At 37.5% G+C, this 14,236-nt stretch overlaps 1 protein-coding gene across 1 annotated transcript; it reads right to left on the reverse strand.

The window, feature by feature from the left end:
• Nucleotides 1-6,390: 6,390 nt before the first annotated feature.
• On the reverse strand, nucleotides 6,391-7,586 carry LOC103670349 (olfactory receptor 1361-like). The gene has a single exon (XM_008698800.2). The coding sequence runs from the start codon at nucleotides 7,397-7,399 to the stop codon at nucleotides 6,416-6,418; it is 984 nt and encodes a 327-aa protein (XP_008697022.1). The 5' UTR covers nucleotides 7,400-7,586; the 3' UTR covers nucleotides 6,391-6,415.
• Nucleotides 7,587-14,236: the final 6,650 nt, after the last annotated feature.

Below are 14,236 nucleotides of genomic sequence, written 5' to 3' on the forward strand. Positions count from 1 at the left end.
AACCCCAAAACGCAGTTCCTAGTCTTATCTATGATTCTGGGAAAATAGTTCTGTCCCTCACATATCTGTTTCCTTTAGAACGTCCCAGAAATATCTAAATTAAGTACATATTATGGATTTTCCCATTGAATATTGTCCTGAGCTATCCCTTAAATCAAAGCACATGAAGCTATGTATTTAGTGTAAGCCACTAGCATGAGTTTAATTATAATTGAGAGTGTTCTCTGGGGCTGCCATTGAACAACAGGGTTGTAACATACTTACATGTAAGTAACAGAAAATAATTCTGGTTGATTCACAGAGGAAGTAAGTTTATTGAAAGTGTATGTGGAACTCATGAATTTCCACGAAGGCTAAGGAACCAGGTTCAATAAAATGGACAAGACCAGGAAAGGTCATATAGTCAGAACCACAGTCAAAATCATATGCCCGAATTGTCTGATGAGGTCACTGCTGTAGACACTAAACTCTTTTCACTGCCATCTATTCTGTCACCAATACTACCAGTATTGGGCATAGCCCCCAGAGGCCTGAAAACCAGATGTGATCACCTCTAGGAAAAAAATGCCCACTTCTTGTTCTTTACACCAATACATTCAGATTCAAAATAAGGTGATCGATGCGGCTGGTCAAGACTTGGTGATATGCCCATGCTCTCGTTCCCAGGAAAACTGGGCAAACAATAATGCTGCTTTTATTTTCTGTAAGTGGGAGAGAGGTTCTGCCTCCCACCAAGACAAATGAAATGGCAGAACAACTCCAGTATAGGAAGAGGGACATAATGACAAGTGTCTACTGTATCGGGTCAGAAGTTACAGATGTTCCAGAATTAAGCACTGTCATTCTTGTGCATCTATTGTGCTTGTATGAGTTAATTTAGTAGTCAAGCTCAGTGAAATAATGTAAAGGGCTCTCCAACTTGCATTTTCTTAACCTTCATTAGCTGCACCATTCAGGGATAACTGAAACTCCTCTTGTCTCAGCATGCTTCTGATCTTCTCTGTAGCTGACATGTGGAACCTGCCTATTTTACTGGGTATTTGTCTGCTGACCAGTCAGTGCTGGAAATGAGAAATAGGTCCAAGAGCCAAATGTCTACTAAAATGTCAATTCTTTAGTTTCATGGGTGTTTCCAGTTTCCTTTTCAAAAGGAAAAGGTGAGAAGAACCTCCCAGGACATGGGGCAGAAGCTGCAAGTGCAGGTAGATTTATAGGCCATTTGACAGTAGAAAGTTTCTATTGTAGGATATGAGCAGTGATGGCACTGAATTGAGAAGAAGCTAAAATTTTGGTATATTTGTGTAATGAGCTAGAAGGGTTTCTTGGGACTTATATACAAGTCTTGGTCACCATCAAAACTGGTTTGAGGAGGTACACTCCTTAAGTCTTTGGCTTCATCAGGATAATAAATTCTTCCAAGATAAAGGGGGCCTGACTTTAATGAAATGATAATTACAAGGAAATGAAACCAACTTTTGGTTACTTAACTTTGGTTCTTCACATTTTCCAGAAAGCACCTTATATACCCAATATTTTTCTTCTGGATTCCACTGTTTCCTCATATTTTCTTTCTTGCCTCCTTGGCCCACCTTTCTCCTTTCTGTCTCTTTAGGTGGCAGTTCCATGGCTGAACCTACTTTACCAAATTATTTGCCTCAGCTGTTAACACTGCAGCCTCTTCTAAGTAGCCCCAAATGCCCCCATTGAAAGAACTTTCTTAAGGTAAAGGAATTGACAGGAGAATAAATAATATATAAATAATTGAAGAGCAATTAGGAAATCCTATCAATTTTGTATTTAGATGATATACTTCCTCTTCTAGAAGTTTAAATCTCACAGAATGAATATATATAATGAATGAAAATATTATATATATGTGAATACACTCATATATTTTATGTTCAATACACTTTTGTTTATGATAGTGATAAATTAGAAATCAACTTCATGTATGCTAATGGAATTCCGGTTCATTTTGTCTGGTAGTTAGACAGATAGTGTTATCTGTTCACAGTTCTTCCTTCCTTTCCTGTCTTTGCCATGGCTTTGCTGGGGCAGAATACACATCTCCATCCCATTGACTTTGGGCTGGCCTTAGCTAGCGGTTTTTGAACAGGCATAATAAATGCTGTTTCTAATAAAAAGTTTTGAATGGGTTCAGATCATTTGGTTTGCCCTCTTGAGCTCTTGCCTTCACCATGAGAAGAAAAGTTCATCTTATGTAGCTAAAGCCCCTTAGCTTGAATCTCAGAATGAAAACACACAGACCAGACCTGAACTTGACCTAGGGTCTGAAGCACAGTTCCCTCTTTCAGCCTGCACACTTTTTTTAAAAATATTTTTTTATTATGTTATGTCAGTCACCATCCAGTACATCCCTAGTTTTTGATGTAAAGTTCCATGATTCATTACTTGCGTATAACACCCAGTGCACCATGCAATACGTGCCCTCCTTAATACCCATCACCAGCCTGCACACTTTTGACTGAGAAATAAATGTCTGTTTTCATAAGCCACTGAGGTTTGGGACTGTCTCTCTTTTTTTTTTAAAGATTTTATTTATTTATTTATTTATTTGACACAGAGAGAGAGACAACACAAGCAGGGGGAGTGGGAGAGGAAGAAGCAGGCTCCTAGCAGAGGAGCCTGATGTGGGGCTCGATTCCAGAACACCAGGATCACGCCCTGAGCCGAAGGCAGACGCTTAATGACTGCGCCACCCAGGCACCCCTGGGATTGTCTCTTATTCAGTACTCTGAAGGAAATCTCAACCAATACAATACACATATATTATGAACTGTTGTGGAGTCAATAAAAAAATGAGACAGATTAATTACTGGACTTACTCTCATTTCATCGATAGCCTTTAGGTACATACAGATATCCAAACCTTTAACTACCAACTCTTTGCTCTTTTCTCCCATTATTTCTTCATCTGTATGCTATTGATAGCAATAATAATAATAATAATAATAATAATAATAATAGGACACACACATATGGTACTCATAAGCCGGTCACTATTATGAGTGCTTTACATATATTTTACTCATAAAATGCTTTTGACAATCCTAAATTATAGATACTGTTTCTCTCTTCTTTACAGATGGATAACTGAGGCAGAGTTGTTGAATCATTGTCAAAGATCACTATAGTGTAAACCCTACAGTTGGTTTTACTTTTTGTAGACCAAGTGCTTGACTTAGCTTTCATTTTAGAGGGTTCCACTTCAAAAAGGTTATCTCAATAAATACATTGCCAGCCACACTGACTGGTAAAGAGCCAGAACCCTCCAACCTCCTATACCACCGCTCCCCTGCTCATCTGTTTCAGAAATCTTGGTTGATTTAGATTAACTGACCATTTGGGCCACTTGTTTTTTTCTCTTTCCACACTTTAAATTCCTGCTCTTATGTTTTAAATCCACCCATAGAATCAATCTGTGAAACCCAAGGCCCCTTCCCTCAACCCCAATAAAAGCAGAAAAGCCCATGCTCTCCCATGCTTTCTCTCTACCTGTGACCTCACTGTGTGGCCCCAGGTGTGCAATATGCTTTCCAGGACCTGAAAATAACAAACCTTTTTTTCAAAGTTTCCTGATTATTACTGAGGGCATCTTGCAATCACAATAACTACAAAGGAAGGTCCAGCTACAACACTGGTTATCAACAGCCTGAGAAAAAAATCACATGGCAAGTAATGATAACAGTGGGATTCTAATTTGTGGTATGTGGCTCCAGAGTCCATCCTGTGAACATGACCCTACACCACCTTCGACAAAGCCCTTTAGCATTTTCCCTTGGGTTTCTGCCCTCTGTTTCATTCTGACCTCTTCAAGGAGAATAATTTTTGGAAAATCATGTTTGCACAAAAGAGCTACTTACTTCTATTGTTTCAGTGTAATTATAAATACTGCCCCCTTTATCTCTCAAAGGTATATGCTCTTTACACCAACAATACAGAAACTGTTGCATATAAATAAATGGCACAATGATTCCACCCATTTCCATAGTCCATCCTTGATTCTTCTTTTCTCCTTTCATATTACATCAAGTCTATCAGTGTGTTTAAACAGCTCTACTTGCCATATGTCCCAAATGGGACCACTGACTTCTAGTGTTAGAGCCACTGTGAAGACTCTCTCTCCCAGCCTCTATTACCAGTGGCCTATACTGTCTTTTATGGAGTGACGTGAAAGTTCAGATGGAATAATTCAGTCACTGTAAGCACTGAACTGCTTATTATTACTGTGAGTTGAAAAAAATGGGAGACTGTAAAATTATTACAATTTTAAAAGAGGTTTAGGCTATTCTATGGTCTACTCAAAAATCACTCCCCTGGGTGAAACACCTATACTCTGAAAACTATAAAACGCTGATGAAAGAAACTGGAGATCACACAAATAAATGCAAAGATATTCCATACTTATGGAATGGGAGAACCAATATTGTTAAAATGTTCATACTACCAAAAGCAATCTACAGATTTAATGCAATCTGTCTCAAAATAACAACAGTATTTTTCACACGGGAACAAATAATCCTAAAATTTGTATGAAAGCACTAAAGACCCTGAATAGCCAAAGAAATCCTGGAAAATAAGAACAAAAGTGGAGGCATCACAATCCCAGATTTCAAGATATACTACAAGGCTGTAATGAGCAAAACAGTACAGTACTGGCACAAAAATAGACACATAGATCAATGGAACAGAATAAAGAGCCCAGAAATAAACTGACAATTATATGGTCAATTAATCTTTGACAAAGGAGGCAAGAATATGCAATGGGAAAAAGACAGTCTCTTCAACAAATGGTGTTGGGAAAAGCTGGGCAGCTTCATGCAAAACAATGAAACTGGACCATTTTCTTGTACCATACACAGAAATAAACTCAAAATGGATTAAAGACATAAATGTGAGCCAGGAAACTATAAAAATCCTAGAAGAGACCACTGGCAGTAATTTCTCTGACATTGGCCATAGCAACATTTTTCTAGATATGTCCTCTGAGACAAGGGAAAGAAAAGCAAAAATAAACTATTGAAACTACATCATGGTGCACTGGGTGTTATATGCAAGTAATGAATCATGGAACTTTACATCAAAAACTAGGGATGTACTGTATGGTACATACAGTATAAACATAATATAATAAATATAATGTATAATTATATAATATAATATATATAACATAATATATATAATATTTTAACATATAACATAATATAATAAATATACAATATAATATTATAATATATATGCCAATATATATGGGACATATGGCAATATATATAATATTATGTAATATAATATATAATATACATAATATTATATATAATACATATATAACATAATATAATATAATTATATTATATAACATAATATATATAAATATATAATAAAATACAGTAATATAATGTAATAAAAATATATACATAACATAATATAATAAAAAATATTATTAAAAAAAAGAAATGGGATCTCAAACCACAGAATCATAAAGAAAAAAAAAAAGAAATTACATCAAAATAAAAAGCGTCTGCGCAGCAAAGGAAACAAGCAACAAAACAAAAAGACCAACTTACTGAATGGGAGAAGATACTTGCCAATGATATATCTGATAAGGGGTTAGTATCCCAAATATATAAATAACTTGCAACTCAATGCCAAAAAAACCACAAATAATCCAATCAAAAATGGCCGAAGACATGAATAGACATTTTTCCAAAGAAGACCTACAGATGGCCAACAGACACATGGAAAGATACTCATCAGCACTTATCACCAGAGAAATGCAAATCAAAACTACAATGAGGTATCACCTTACACCTATCAGAATGGCTAGCACATGCCACAATATCACTAAAATGATCAAAGTTCTGCAGGCCTTATTGATGTATAATAATTTAGCTATGCCCCATATTAGTTTTGAAAGATGAGAGGTTCAGGTTTGGTGATCTAAAAACATCTGTTCAGGGGGTGCCTAGGTGGCTCAGGTGGTTAAGCATCTGACTTTCAATTTCAGCTCAGGTCATGATCTCAGGGTCATGAGATGGAGCCCCATGTCAGGCTCTGTGCTCAGCATGGAGTCTGCTTGAGATTCTCTCTCTCCCCCCTCCTTCTGTCCCTATTCTCATTCTCTCTAATAAATAAATAAATAAATAAATAAATAAATAAAAGCTTTTTTAAAAATAAACTAAATCAATAAAAACATCTGTTCAGTTCCAAAACATCTGAGATTCTAGATCAGTCAATGGGGACCAGAACTATTTATTCATGAACTCACTTCTTCCCAAATCCAAACAGGAGGAAGCCAACAAGGAAAATTATTCCACAGGAATGTGAAACATACCAGTTATTAGGAATGTAACCAACTATTTGAGGCATTTTCAAGATAGATCTTAACTCCTTAGGCTCAGGAGATGTGGTGCCATCCCCACTTTCCCTGGGAACCAGGCTGGAAGTTTCCTGAGTTGCAAAGTTTCCTGAAAAGCCTTCGCAGAGCTCCCTTAACCTCCTGGTTCCGCAGGCTGTAGATCAGTGGGTTTAGCGTAGGGGTAACTACTGCGTAAAAGATGGCAACTTGGCGATCCTGGTCCAAGTCATAGCTGGAAGATGGCCGGAGGTACATGCGGATCACAGAGCCATACAGGAGCAGCACAACGAGAATGTGGGAGCTACATGTGGACAGGGCTTTGCGCAGGGCAGCAACTGAGTGCATGCGGGCTATGGCAATGCCAATGCGGGCATAGGAACCTAAAATGAAGAAGAAGGGGCTGACCACCACAACTACACCCTCAGTAAATATTAGCATTTCACTGACCACTGGTTGGGTGCAGGAGAGCTTCAGCAAGGGTGTGATGTCACAGAAGAAGTGGGTGACCTGGTTGTTGCAAAAGGTTAAGCGGGTGACCAACACACTATAAAGGAGGCTGTTGAGGCTGACGACCACCCATGAGGTCAAGGTTATGCGTAGACAGAGGTGACGGCTGATGATGGCAGAGTACCTTAAGGGGTCACAGATGGCAACATAGCGGTCATAGGCCATGGCAGCCAGCAAGTGGCCTTCCATGCTGCCCACAGACATAAAGAAGAACAGCTGGATTATGCAACAATTAAAGGAGATGGTTCTATTCACAGACAGTGTGTGCACCAGCATCTGGGGAACAGTGATGGTTGTCAGAAACATGTCAATAAAGGAAAGCTGACTGAGCAGGAAATACATTGGGGTCTGAAGCTTGGGGTCTGAGAGGGCAACAATCAGTAATAGGGCATTGCCCATAAGTGCAACCAGGTACATGGCAAAGACAATCCCAAAAATAACTGGCTGCATCTCTTGCCAGCTGGACAGACCCAATAAGACAAATTCAGTTACTTCTGTCCTGTTTCTAGTGGCCATAATACATGATCAATATCACCCGCAAACGGCAAGTGTTAGGATCAAATGCTGAAGTTTACTCTGGGATAGCTTTTAGGAAACATCTTTTCTTGCATGGATGCCCTTAGTTTCCAAAACAGCTTTGTCTTTCATCTCTTTCCCTTGTCATTATCTTTCTGTCCATCCACTCAAGTACTCACCCACACTCTTTAGTTTATTCCAGGCTCATTTATCGACCACTTACAATCTCTCGATGTGATATATATTAAGTAGGATAAATCACACATGGTCCCTGTATAATAAAGAAGGCGTCACTAAACACAGAATTTCTTTGGTGTTTGCTTTGCACTGAGGAGCATACTAAATATCATACATTTAATTGTCACAACAATCCCATATGGTACAAACTACTGTTATATTACAGATGAGAGAGCTAAAGCAAAGAGACTACTTTGTTGAAGGTCTTATAGGCTCTGAGAGATAAAACCTGGACTCAACCCTGTATAGTTTTATTAGACATTAAGCACCACACTTTGCTGACTGTCAGAGTTGGAAAGAAAAGGGAACTATGTCAAGGCTCCAGACAGATGTCCAATTCTCTACATCTTTGATGGAGCACTAGAGTGAAGATCTGGTCCTAACTTCGTATGTCCAGAAGCTATTGTTCCTTTGGTAGGGGAATTCTTGTTCCATTAAGTCAACTGAACTTACCTGGGATGAGAGTAGAAATTAACATCATCATTGATTTTATTAATGATTAACTTTCAATTAATAATGTAATTTGCCAGTGGATGGGAGTCTCATTTCCTCTCAGCTCAGGTTTTCCCTATAGGCAGATGTACATGGTAAACTAAAGAGGTAACATTTTGAGGCTACTATATGGATAAGGGTATTTTGGTGAAATACTATATTTTTTCATGAATGAGAGAAAAATTGTTAAAAAAGTAAAGTAAAAAGAACACAATAGTTGCAAATGACACTACAAATAAAAGACTGGTATCCAAGATCTACAAAGAACTTCTCAAACTCAATACACAAGAAACAAACAAATCATAAAATGGGCAGAATATACGAACAGACACTTTTCCAATGAAGACGTACAAATGGCTAACAGACACATGAAAAAATGTTCAAAATCATTAGCCATCAGGGAAATTCAAATCAAAACCACATTGAGATACCACCTTACGCCAGTTAGAATGGCAAAAATTGACAAGGCAAGAGACAACAATTGCTGGACAGGATGTGGAGAAAGAGGATCCCTCCTACATTGTTGGTGGGAATGCAAGTTGGTACAGCCACTTTGGAAAACAGTGTGGAGGTCCCTTAAAAAGTTAAAAATTGAGCTACCCTATGATCCAGCCATTGCACTACTGGGTGTTTACCCCAAAGATACAGACGTAGTGAAGAGAAGGGCCATATGCACCCCAATGTTCAAGGCAGCATTGTCCACAACAGCTAAATCGTGGAAGGAACTGAGATGCCCTTCAACAGATGACTGGATTAAGAAGTTGTGGTCCATATATACAATGAAATATTACTCAGCTATCAAAAAGAAAGATTTTCAACATTTGCTGCAACATGGACAGCACTGGAGAAGATAATGCTAAGTGAAATAAGTCAAGCAGAGAAAGACAATTGTCATATGGTTTCACTCATTTATGGAACATAAGAAGTAGGAAGATCGGTAGGAGAAGAAAGGGATAAAGAAAGGAGGGGGTAATCAGAAGGGGGAATGAAGAAAAGAAAAAAGAACATACCATAAAAAGCAGAGTCTCTGACCCTGACTTTGCTTCATGTTTAGTTTTATCTCTTCCAGTGGTTCACATATGTATGCCTCTAAATCATATACCACTTGCTTATGCATCTATGTACCAGTTTTATCAATTTATCTTCTGGCTCTCTATTATGAAAGATGAAGTTTTATCTTGTTTACATTATCCCCATTCTTCCCTCCTCCTTTCTCTAATTTTTTGATGATTATTTTAGTTCTTAAATTAGTTGCTTTTCTGCTTTTAAATGGTATACTTAAATCTATATTTCTTATTCCATCAACTTCAACTCTTCCTCATCCCTGCACCCTCCTAACCTTTGGAAAGCTGTATCTTGATTTGTACATTGTCAAAACCGAAGACATATAAATTGAGTTGTAACTATAGTTATCTTTCAAAGTAAAAGCTAAAAATTAGTAGACCACATTTACTTTAGTTTAACTACACAAATATTTTTCACACAGAGCCAAATGATGTGCTACAGTTGCATTTAATCTTTGATGAGTCCAAAGTTCCACCCCACTAAAGGAGAGTATTCCTAATATTCAGATAAAAAATCAAAACTATTTTAAGGACATTTCTCTTGATGATTTTCTTTAAAGATCATGGAACAGGAGCTTACAAGATAACAAAAACATATTGTCCAGTGTCTGTTAGTCTTTATTTCTTCCTGCCCTCTTGCAATCCTATTACTCATTCAAGGCAGTGGCCATACAAAGACTTCCACATGGAGATACAGATGAATGTGAACTTGAGAAAGGATGGGAAGGAAGAGAGATGGGATAAGTCACTTCACGGGGAAAGGGTGAAATAAAAAGATCTCCAAGAAGGAAAAAGTGGCAAAGGGTATAGATTTATCCATTATGGGAAGAATGTAATAACACAGAGTCCATTTTCTTCCAAGAAAAGCAAGACTGCATTATATGAAAAAAGAGTAATAAGCAGTGGTAGTGCTCTTGTTGGCTGATGTCTTCAAGACTCATTTCAATAATTAACAAATAAATTAATAAATAATTAATACAGACAGACAGACAGACAGACATATCTTTGTAAAAAACGGGGAAAAAGACTCATTTCTGTATACTTTCTATTTCCCAATATTTCTACATTAGTCTCATCAGAGTCTAAGCTCTGGAGGTCCTGTTTAGACAACTTTGAGGGATCAAGGATACTAAATGCTAGAGGGAGATAGAGAAAGGAGTAGTCCATTTAGGAAAGGTATGAAGATATACACATATACAGATTTGAACACCTTAAGACAGTAAACTAAATTGAAATTGGAGAGAAAAAAAAAAAGGAAGAATCCCTGAAATGAAACAGAAAAGGATCTCAGGTTTCCCCATTTCCCCCTGGTGCTTCGGGGACATCTAAAATCATGGAGAAGGAACAGAGAGGGTGACAAGCCTTAATCCTGCTTATTCTCATCTTTCTTTTTGATGGAAGAACCAAAACACATGAGATCATTCACTGTTTCATCAATATCTAAATATTAGGAATATGCTCTCTTAAATGCCTTCTTGGTCTAAATTTCTATTTCTAGTCTGTTCCCCTGTGTTGATGAATCATAAAGTTTGAATCTGAGATGCATAAATCAGAACCTCCTTTTCTCTGTCTCAAAAATGTATCTTCCAAATTATCACAAAACAAACTCGGTCCTCTGTCACACATTTCTTTCACCTGGGAACTGTGAAATGTCTTTCTATTCCATTTCTGATTGCATGACTATATTCTCCATCTAAACCTTCATATTTTCACTCAAAATCCTATTTTTTTCAGTGTTATAACTGACAATTCTTCCATTCCATTGCTTCTCTTGACTATAATATTTGTACCTCATTCTATTCTTTGATCCTCTTGGCACCCATATCACACCATTTTCTAAAAGAGGATTATGATTATTTTCTGTGCCCTTTCTGTTTACTATTAGGGCAGAGTATAACTTTATTCTCACCTTTTGTCTGTATCTAACACCATACACTCAAGACAGAAAGTATGGATAGAGCTGTGCTCCCTCTTCACCACATTCTCACAAAATTAAGGATTCCCTTTTCATCATTTTCCATAAATGCCTTTCTGTATGGTCGCTCATCCCAATGAAGCAGAGTCACTTACACGGACTCATTCTACCAACCCCAGAGCCTCCAACAGTGTTCAGATGAAATAGTAATTACCATGGGCTGAGACCATCTACCTTCTTCATCAGCTGGGACTGTAGCTCCAGAGTCTGCTCCTTCTCCCTCCTTATACCTAGACCTCACCATAGAGCTTCTTTTTTTTTATTAATAATATTTTTTATTATATTGTTAGTCACCATACAGTACACCATAGAGCTTCTGAAAACAACTGTGTCTATAGGGAAGCTCTACCCTTTGGGGGACACCACAGCCTTCCTTGCATAATGTCAACAGTTGAGCAAGAAAAAAACCCCAAGAGGAAACTGATTCCCATTTCATCATTTCAAGAAGCCAGCTTTCCTAACCTATCCTTCCTGTTACTGAGTGTTTGTTACTAATCCAAACATTTTAACCCAGCTGAAATTAGCTGCAAGGCATGGAGGCTTTATGAGATACCAGTGGGACAACTCTGACCACTGCTATGTTTCTACTCTGCCCTCCAATGACCTCCACATTTCCTGCCCTCACCCAACTGCATCCTTTGCTGAATTTCATCTACTCATTTTGCTTAGCTATTTTAGAACTATCATCCACAGAATACCCGATTTGAACAAGGGTTTGAGTATAAAAGCAGCAGCAGGAAGTAGAGCACCACCCTGAAAAATCTGAGATTATATGCAAATTGTATATTCTTTGTCTACTATAAAGTAATAATCACATGTGGCTTATTGATATAGATTATATATTGTGGAAGCGACTATAAATTGGATACATACCAGTACTGTCCACCATTAACCTGAATAGAAGAAGCTTAGTCACAAACCAGAAAACCAAATTATTAACTGATGAATATGATCAGAATTCAGTGGAAACAAAGAGATTTTAATCAATCAAAATAATATCAATTTCTTCAAAAAATGTAATACATTTATTTTTGTTTGCAAAGGATCTATTTGACTTTCTAACAGCCCTCCTTACTTTGGGCAAGTGACTTATTTCTCCAACAGATACAGGCTGATGGCATTGTCAAATGGATCTGATTCATTTCTATTAGTCTTGCGCTGGATTTTTTGTGTATGTTCAGTTAGCCACAGCATAGTACATGTACACGTACATGTAGCCATTTGTGACCACATGGATGGATCTTGAGGTTGTTATGTTAAGTGAGATAAGTCAAAGACAATGACAATCTCACTTATATGTGAAACTTAAAACAGATGAACTCATAAAAACAGAGTATAATGGTAGTCCAGAGACTGAGGAATAAGGGAGTTGGGGAGAAGTTATTTACGGGAACAAACCTGAAACTAGTAGATAAAGAAGTCCTGGAATTCTAATGCACAGTGTAATGATAATAGGCAACAATACTGTATTATAAACTTCAAAATTGCTGAGAGACTAGATCTTCATTTTTCCCACCACAAAAAAAAAAAAAGATGAAAATTACATGCTAGCTCACACTTTGGGGGTTTCCTTTTCTGTGGTTTCAGCTACCTGCAGTCCAGAAGCAGATGATCCTCCTCCTGATGTTATCATCAGAAGGTCAGTAGCAGCCCAATCCTGTATCACAATGCCTACGTCACTGACCTCACTTCATCTCATCACATAAGCATTTCCTCATCTCACATCATCACAGGAACGGTGAGTACCATAAAATAAGATATTTTCAGAGAGACAGACTACATTCACATAATTTTATTACAGCATATTGTTATAATTGTTCTCTGTTTTGTTATTGTTTACTGTTGTTAATCTCTTACTCTGCCTAATTTATAAATTAAACTTTATCATAGTTATGTATGCATGGGAAAAAACATAATATATATAGGGTTTAGTACTATCTGTTATGTACTATGCAGCCACTGGGGGTTTTGGAATATAACCTCCATGGTGTACAGCCACTGGGGGTTTTGGAACATAACCTCCAAGTAAGGGGGACTACTATAATATTGCAACACATAAATGTATCAAATCAACATACTGTACATCTTAAACCCGCAATGTTATATTTCAGTTATATCTTAGTAAAAAGTTAAGTTAATGGTATTGTAATAGTGTTGTATGGTGACAGATGGTAGCTACACTTGCGTGAACACAACATAACATACAGAGTTATCAAACCACTATGTTGTACACCCGAAACTAATGTAACATTGTGTGTCAACTATACTTCGATAAAAAAAAGCTCAAAAAATATTTTTAATTATCATTGTAAATCTCATAAGAGCTAGCAAAATGGAAGCCAATGTCCAGCTCCCAAGAAGCTAAGCACAGCCAATTTGTTTTCTTTCTTGTTGAAATAGTTCACTGTTCCTTGTTTTATGCAGCAGAGTATTTTCTTTGTGTATCTTACTTGAAAATATAAATAAAATTAATTTAAAATATATGAAATAGAATTTTACACACATCAGAATAAGATGTTCACACAAGCCCATGGAAACTGAGGCAAAGATATGGAATAGCAGAATCATGGCTGCTTTCACACTCACTTTTGGGCCAATATTCGCTCACTGAATGAACAGGTGTAAAACTGCCATCCCTATCTACCCAAACTGTTCCCTTCCCCTAACTTTCTGATATATACCAGCACACTTCCCACAGGCAAGCACACCAAGTTAGACGTGACCATAATTAACTTCACTGTCTCTGCTTCAGTTCAGATTTCACAGTAATATTCTCATATTTCTTCAGAATTGTGTGATTAAACATCCCAGGCCTAGTGACTCATTTATATCCACTTTGATAAGTGAAGATAAACGGTTAGGGGAAGGGGTTCCTGAAGCAGACTGATGAGGAGCCCTGAGCACGTGTGGTACGTGTTTGCAGCTCTGTCAGAGCACCACATCAACAAGAGCCGAATCTGGAGTTCCCTAAGTTCGCCAGACCATCTTCCCTCATCTCTCCAAAACCAGCCATGCTCAAAACTTCCCACTTCTTTCCTTAACTAACCAAAGAGCTCTTTGGCAGGCTAC

This window comes from Ursus maritimus, unplaced genomic scaffold, assembly GCF_017311325.1.
Source record: "Ursus maritimus isolate PB19 unplaced genomic scaffold, ASM1731132v1 scaffold_17, whole genome shotgun sequence".
Classification (NCBI taxonomy): Eukaryota; Metazoa; Chordata; class Mammalia; order Carnivora; family Ursidae; genus Ursus; species Ursus maritimus.

Bases quoted from the DNA above. Each gene is read 5' to 3' on its own strand.
- LOC103670349 (XM_008698800.2), bottom strand. From the start codon at position 7,399: ATGGCCACTAGAAACAGGACAGAAGTAACTGAATTTGTCTTATTGGGT.